The following is a 7,731-nucleotide window of genomic DNA, read 5'->3' as shown; positions in this document are numbered from 1 at the left end:
AGACAGCAGGCCTTTTGCTTTTATGCACCCATGGTCTGGAACAACATCCCTGTATCCCTCAGGACCGCCCCAGCGCTGTTTTATGCTAAGAATGTGTTGAAGACTAACTCTTTAAAGAACATTACATCAATTTGTTAACCATCAACAACCCACCTACCTCTCCTAGAACTTGTCGACTTTATGCTCATCTTTGACCACTTACAGCAGTTCACTGCCTTCTGGTTAGGTTCACCCTATAGAAATACCATATACATAAATACATATATACATGCCACCTATGCGACCAAATACCACTCCAAAAAACAACATATCGAACAGAAAGAAGCACTACACCAATCATCATCAACCTGAAGTGCCCAGTAACAACATGTCAACAACACAATACACACCACAGGCAGATATAAGCCCTCCACACCTATGAGCAACAGATAGTCTCCAGAACCACTGCACATGTGTGTCTCTACATTGGCCTATACCGTACCAGCTGCGTTCCCTACTTTTCTACTACCTACAGCACTGCAAGTGAGGTGTGTCTGTTACTCAGAAATAGGAATTCTGCCACAGCTGCAGATCAACACCATTGTTGTGATTTACGTTGAAGAGAAGACACATAGCTTGACTAACAGGGAGTTTATTAAAATTTAAATTGATACAAGAATATCCCCCACCAGGAGCAGAGGTAACTCCAAGGTCAGCCATGATGAAACTGACTGCCTGCCTAGACCCCAGTTCCTTATTATGGCCCTGTACAACGTTACTAGGTGTCCTGGCATGCAGAACTTCCCACTCTTTCCTTTCTCACCTAGGGCCAAATATCTGTAATGCATTGCGGCTGGTTTTGCATACTTGATTCTCTAGAGTGAAAATGAGTACAGGCATGCCTAAGGAATTGGGAGCTCTCAGAAACACATCAAAACTGTTCTGGACACAGTTCTGTGATTTATAGGCTTTCACCATTATGGGCAGTTCTATGCTTCCTTGTAGGACTTCCATCTTCAATGTCATTGAACACACAAACGCACTTTTTGGTTGCTTTCCTTCCACGTTCTGCTAGTCCGTGTCGTTCACCAGCTTGCATCTTTATGCACAAAGTTAAGGGTAATCCGTGGATTCTGATACCCCTCTAGCCATCGCCAGTTTAGAGAATTTTTTCATTAATGTGTCTTTATCACCTGGGATTAAAATACTCTGTTATTGCACTGTCTTTATATGTGTAACTCTAGCGGTATCAGGACCATTTCCGCTGAAGTTACCATGTGTACATAGTTTGGATAATATCCTTCAGTCATGAGTATGTAACATTCTGAGATCAGTTGGGAGGTAGTTTAACACTCTGGAAAAATCTACAATCATTTGTTGCAAATTATTTTTCTACATAAGCAGGTAAACATTCTTTCAGCAAGCTGCTGTCTCAGGATGGCATTATTAGTCTCATGCTTTTGGGCTTAAATTCTCGGTATAACTGCTTGCATTTGTGCCTGGTAAGCACCAACATTCTCAGAGTTCCTTGTACTTTCCACATTTGTCATTTTTTCTGGTGATTCAGCTTCTTGATTTGGTTCTTCCTCTAGTTTTGCTATTGTTCTCACTTTTTTAATCCATTTCATGAAGGAATGTCTGCCTTGCCTTGTTTTTTTCAGAATACTTGTGTAGGTTTCATGACTAAAGTAGTTAGGCTTTAAGTAGTAAAGTTCTATGCGCATTTGGGTCTGCTGATCTACTGGTATCTTTTGGGGTGTCCATGATACAGTTGATGTAGTTGAGGAAACAGATTCCCTACTCTATAAACTCACTGGTAGTTGGTGGATCAGTGGACGAACACATTCACTTCAGGAATCTCCATTAGCTCATGGTCACAGGTTTAAATCCAAGCAGGGACACTCAGCCTTCCATCCTTAGATGACAATGTGTATCACTGAGTTGGGTAACAATAAATATCTGTTAATTTAGTGCCAAGAGACCTGGGGGTGAATGTGCTCTTTACAATTACACTTGTTATATTATGAATTTGTTGACTGGCCTCGGGTAATGTTCCTTTCACATTGCATTTATTAGTATTATTTGTGGTTAAGGTGTTAGTACAAGGCTATAATAAGGATCAGGACACAAAGTGGATGTAAAGACTGTTAATAGTACTTTCACCGTAGCTCATGTCATTGCAGCTACCAAACCTTTGTCTTATCAACAAATATATGTTCACTTCAGAATTCCCTTTTTTAACACTATTTTCCTTGAATTTGAAAAGGCTAAGCTCTATGCTGTTATCTCTACATAACAGTTTTTTTCATATGTTAATCATAAATGGTGCAATAAGGTTGTTAAGTTGTGAATGAACAGGACGTGATGTTATTGGTGGTTGCATTTGTTCTTTAGGGGTTCAATTACAACCTCATCCAAGGTTTCACATGGGGTTGCTTGGTGGGTTAAATGTTTAAGAAAATACAAGATCCTTAGTGAAAGTATGGAGCTGTGATTAATGGTGAGAAAGTTAGGCTTGTTTTTCTTTTACAATGCATTAAATGACAGGAATGAACCTCTGGGAGGACAATACTCTGCGCTCTACGGTGCAGAACGTCAATAATGCTTCACCTTCACATGGCATGACATTCAAAGCACTTATAAGGATTTTGCTTAAACTGAGTTTACTCATGTAAAATAAAAAGTTTTCATATCTGAAGCTTTTCTGGCATTCAGAGCGTGATAGGGTTTTTCCTTAGTGTGCGATCTCTCGTTCTGACATTTCTTAGTGAAAACTTTCTGACATTCAGCTCACTGATCAAGTCTTCGAGCAGTGCGTATTCTCATATGTTAAGTGAGACTGACTTTCTACATGAAGCGCTTTGGACATTTAGAGAATTGAAAAGGATTTTCATCAGGGTGGGATATTTTATGTTTAGTGAGGTTAGTGTGCTGAAAAGGGCAGTGATAGGCTTTTCATCCCCAATGTGCAGTCTTCCATGGTAAGTCAGACTGGCCTTCCGACTGAAGCTTTCCTGGCATCTAGAGAACTGATATGATTTTCCCACAGTGAGAAACAGATGGGCTTTATACATGAAGTTGTTTCCCACTTAGAACAGTAATATGTTTTGATCCCCCATTGTGGGTTGCCAGTGTTGAGTGAGATGGGTCAGCCACATGAAATTATATCTGGCATTCAGTGCACTGATAACTTTTTTGCCCAGTGTGCCCTCTTATGTTGAGTGAAAGCTTATGACTGAAAAGTATCTGGCTTTCCGAGCACTGCTAAAACCTTCCCCATGTGTCTGTATTCTTTCATGGAGAGTCAACGAGCTTTCTGACTGTACATTTTGTGGCATGTAGAGCACTGATAAAGATTTACTTCAATGAGGGTTCTCTCATGTTTAGTGAGATCACTTTTGCAACTGAGGCTTTTCTGGCAATCAGAGCCTTATTAAGGTTTTTCCCACTATAGGCTTGCTCATGCACAATCAGTCAATTTATGACTGAAGTTTCTTTTCTCACTCTCGGCACTGATAAGGGTTTTTTCACAGCGTGGGCTCTCTTCTGCACAGTGAGGCCACTTGTTGAACTGAAGCTCATTAGCAGTGTGGGTCATCTCATGCACAGAAAGACTGGCTTTACGGGTGAAGCTCTTCAGGCATTTCGAGCACTGGTAAGGTTTTTCTCCAGTGTGGCTAATCTTATGTTGCGTGAGATGGGATTTCTGACTAAAGCTTTTCTGGCATTCAGAGCACTGATAAGGTTTTTGCCCCGTGTGGGTTCTCTCATGTTTAGTGAGCACACTTTTGTAACTAAAGCTTTTCTGGCATTCAGAGCATTGATAAGGTTTTTGACCAGTGTGGGTCCTCTCATGCAGAATAAGATTGTATTTCTGGCTGAAGCATTTCTGGCATTCCGAGCACTGATAAGGTTTTTCCCCCGTGTGGGTTCTTTCGTGTTTAATGAAATCACCTTTGCAACTGAAGCGCCTGCTGCATTCAAAGCATTCATGAGGTTTTTGCCCCGTGTGGATCCTCTCATGTACAGTAAGATTGAACTTACTCCTGAAGGTTCTCTGGCATTCAGAACACTGATAAGGTTTTTCCCCAGTGTGAGTTCGCTCATGCCTAGTGAGGTCGCTTTTAGAACGGAAGGGTTTCTCACACTCAGAGCAGCGATAAGGTTTTTGCCCAATGTGTGTTCTCTCAAGTAAAGTGAATGTGGGTAGTAGACCGAAGCTTCCCAGGTTTTCATAGCACCAATATGATTTTTCTTTAGTGTCTGTTGTTTCATGAGCAGTGAGTTGGGATTGATGACTTAGGTTGTTTTCACATTCAGTGTGCTTATAAGAATTCTTTCTGTCGTTAAGGACTCCAGGTCTGATTTTGCTTTGCATACACACTTTGATAACAGACATGTTTAGATAATGTTTACCAGTAACCTCTCAAACCTGCTGCAGTGGATCTTCTTAACACTTACAATTGGACAATGATATCTTCTGCTTGGAATTCATACATTGTCACCTTTGTAGGCAACGTACCTAGGTTTTCCACCAAACTTTCTCATAAAAGTCCTTTGCATTAACCAAGATGTTTTCTCAAAGATACTGTTTTCCATGTTACATCGATGTTTGTTCTCACTTGTAGAATTAGTTATGCCCAGGTTGGTTCTCTCATGTACAATTAGACTAATTTTGTGACAGAAGCTTTTGCCACACTTAGGTAGTTAGGAGTTTACAAAGCACTGATAAGGCACTTAGGGTTTAGTGTTTATTAGTCTGGCCCATTTAACATACATGTAATCACACAAGGTTATTACAAGCTAGGATAATATTGCGTACCATAAGTAACAGGAGAGTTGTTCCTTTTAACCTTCCTGTCTCCTGTTCATGGCTTTAAAACTGGTGAATATTAAGAATTCTGTAATTTCAGCATGGTTGGAATCCACTTAAATCTACTCCACGAAGAGACGCGGTGGTATGCAGCCTGCTAGTATGAACCCCAGAAGAGTGTTGGTGATGGGAATCATTCACACTAGGTATGGTATGCCGGTGTCGTTGATGAGATCTAAGAAAGATGTTAAAAAATGACCTTTTATACTGTGAGTGTTCTCTCTCCTGGAGTCAAATGGGACTTTCGATTAAAGCTTGTTCTCTCATGGTGCTGTAGATGGTCTGACAAAATTTCTCTCAGTTTGACCACTGTTATAATTTCTCTCATGGTTGCACTGCATTGATATTGTTCAATCCCGAAAATTCACTTTTGTTAAAAAATGTTAGTCTTTGTACTACAGAGGGTTAACAATATATAACAAATTGACAAGAAACATAGATCAAGTTCACTGTCAGCAATTATCTCTGCTCCAAGTTTCTCAAAACTCCTGCATTCCAGCAATTGCTTCCGTTGTTAGTTTTACTGCATGTTTATTAACTGCTGGTTTGCTTGTTCTGTCCTTGTTCCAGTGACCTGCAGAATAAAAAAATAAAAAAAGACTTATTACCAAACACAATTTGGCATGAAGAAATATCATTTATGAGTTGATGTAATGCAAAAACATAATATTTCGGTAGTAAGGAGGACAATACAAGTTCAAGTTGCTTTTCTGATATAGTTAAAAGGGCTTTGCAGCACTGTGTAAATAACAAACTCGAGACTACAGAGTTGCCGAGGTCGGAAGTTGTGACTCTGGACACAGCAATCAAAAATGAAGCTGTAAATGAGTCTCAGGAACAGCCAGCGAGTGTGCTCAGTTAATATTTTACGCATTATAAACTGGTGCCACAGAAACATTTTAAACGTCTGCAATAAATTAATTTGAGATGCAGTGAATTCACCGTCTTACTCTGCTTTTTTAAGCTGTTGCTTTTTACCCTCAAAGTTCGCTACAGATCAATGGGTAATATTGAGGGTACAGCCTACTGAAAGGGAGGAAGGTATCCTGACTGCTTTAACCTCTTGCATGTGTTGGATGGCTGGAAGGCATCTGGCGCTGCAGTGCTCACGTGCGTCAGATTTTCACGAACATGGCAGACATCAGAGGGATTTCATTTGGATTTTTTAACCTTGGTTGCTGGGGAAGAGCTTCCCAGCAACCAAGGCTAAAAATATGGCCACACTGAAATGACGATCGACGCACCGACATCATAACAGTGGAAAATGAAAGTAAAATGAACCGACTGGCTCATTTGCTTTCATTTTCTTTGGTGCTCAGGGACTTATCTCAGCCCCCTGAGCACAGATTTCAACGGGAGAGGTACCGTTAGAAAGGAGAGAATCTTCCTTTCAAAAGTACCTTTCTCTAGTGGATTCCTTCTTGCAGATCGCCTCATGAGGGTGATCCCCAAGCAGGGATCCACTCCACTAGGCCACCAGGGAGGGGGGAGCGGCACCTTGACCAAGGGCTTTCGCTCCACCTTAATTTTTTAACACAATTCAGTCTTTCTGTCCCCCTCCTCCCGCTCCAGGAAGCAGAAGCCCCTAATCTGCCATCCCCAGGGGTGAGGGAAGTTTTGGCAGAAAGCCTACTAACCACCAGGGACCTTTTTTCCCTTTAGGAAAGGGTGGAGACAGCCCAGAATGGGCAAGATAATGTCCCCACGCACCCACAAAAATAGACAAAGTATTTCTGCCCCTCCCAGGGGTAAATAGGGGTTATTACCCCCAATCTGGCCCCCAGGGGGGCAGAAACACACTAGGCACCAGGGATGATTATGATTTTTCTTTTTTTTTTATAAAGAAAAGTCTAGAGGTGGGGGCTGCCCAGAACAGGCACAGCAATGCCCCCACCCTCCCCCAAAACATTTGGGGTTATAACCCGCAATCCAACCCCCGGGGGTGGGCGGGCGTGAAAGCCTGCTAGACACCAGGGACATTTTTTTAAATGAAAGAGCGGTGGGGGCTGCGCACCATGAGCATGGCCATTCCCCACCCCAAATAAATGGGGACACAGTCTTTCTTCCCCCTGGGGGCAGATATAGGTAATTACCCCCAATCAGCACCCCCCGCCCCCCATGGGGGCAGACGACCCACTAGACGTCAGGGAATAAAAAAATAGGGGGGGGGCTACCCGCCATCCATCAGTCATGGTTATGCCCCCACCCCAACTGAAGGGGGAAACAGTCTTACCCCCTACCCTTAGGAGAGCTTGGCTAACTCCCCATATCGTCTCACTTGCAATGGTGACCGGCTGCACTTTTTGGACTTGGTTACACTGCCACCTGGAAAGACCTACCAGACTCAGACACTTCTGAAAACTAAACATCTGGGGAAGTCCATGGTGGTGTGCTTCACATGCACCCACCGTTTTCTTACCCACGATGCTCACACATTTTCCCTACATTTGTGATGGAAACTTCCAGAATCCAAAGGAATCCACAAAATCCCTACCAGCCAGCATTACCCTATCTGTACTGAGAAAAACTCTACCCCATTTGTGTGGGTGCCCAAAGCAGAGTCAGCCTAAAAACCTGTGGTAACAAACTTTCCCTTTGGACTCACTTCGGTTCCCCCTCAATTTCTACACTTTTTTGGCCCTTCCCTGTCGCAGACACTTGGCCCAACTACACAAGTGAGGTACTACCTTTATCGGAAGATTGAGGAGAACCCTGGGTAGTAGGATATTTGTGGATCCTCGCAGATTCCAGACCTTTCCATCACAGAAATGAGGAAAATGTGTTTATCTAGACAAATTTTGAAGTTTGCAAGAGATTCTGGGTAACAGAACATGGTGAGAGCCACACAAGTCACAGCATACTGGATTCCCCTGGGTGTC

General features: G+C 42.4%; 1 protein-coding gene across 3 annotated transcripts in view; it reads right to left on the bottom strand.

The window, feature by feature from the left end:
• Window positions 1-615: 615 nt before the first annotated feature.
• The window catches only part of LOC138287385 (zinc finger protein ZFP2-like), a 140,918-nt gene continuing 133,802 nt past the window's right edge, over window positions 616-7,731 (bottom strand). For all 3 annotated transcript variants that reach the window (XM_069227774.1, XM_069227775.1, XM_069227773.1), the window contains one exon: window positions 616-5,426. In XM_069227774.1, coding sequence (XP_069083875.1) covers window positions 3,440-4,378 — 939 coding nt within the window. In that variant the 5' untranslated portion in view covers window positions 4,379-5,426 and the 3' untranslated portion in view covers window positions 616-3,439. The remainder of the gene's footprint in view (window positions 5,427-7,731) is intronic.

The sequence above is a fragment of the Pleurodeles waltl genome, chromosome 4_1, assembly GCF_031143425.1.
Source record: "Pleurodeles waltl isolate 20211129_DDA chromosome 4_1, aPleWal1.hap1.20221129, whole genome shotgun sequence".
In the NCBI taxonomy this organism is placed as follows: Eukaryota; Metazoa; Chordata; class Amphibia; order Caudata; family Salamandridae; genus Pleurodeles; species Pleurodeles waltl.
Note: the sequence above shows the minus strand (reverse complement) of the source record. Positions and strands in the feature narration are given on the sequence as shown.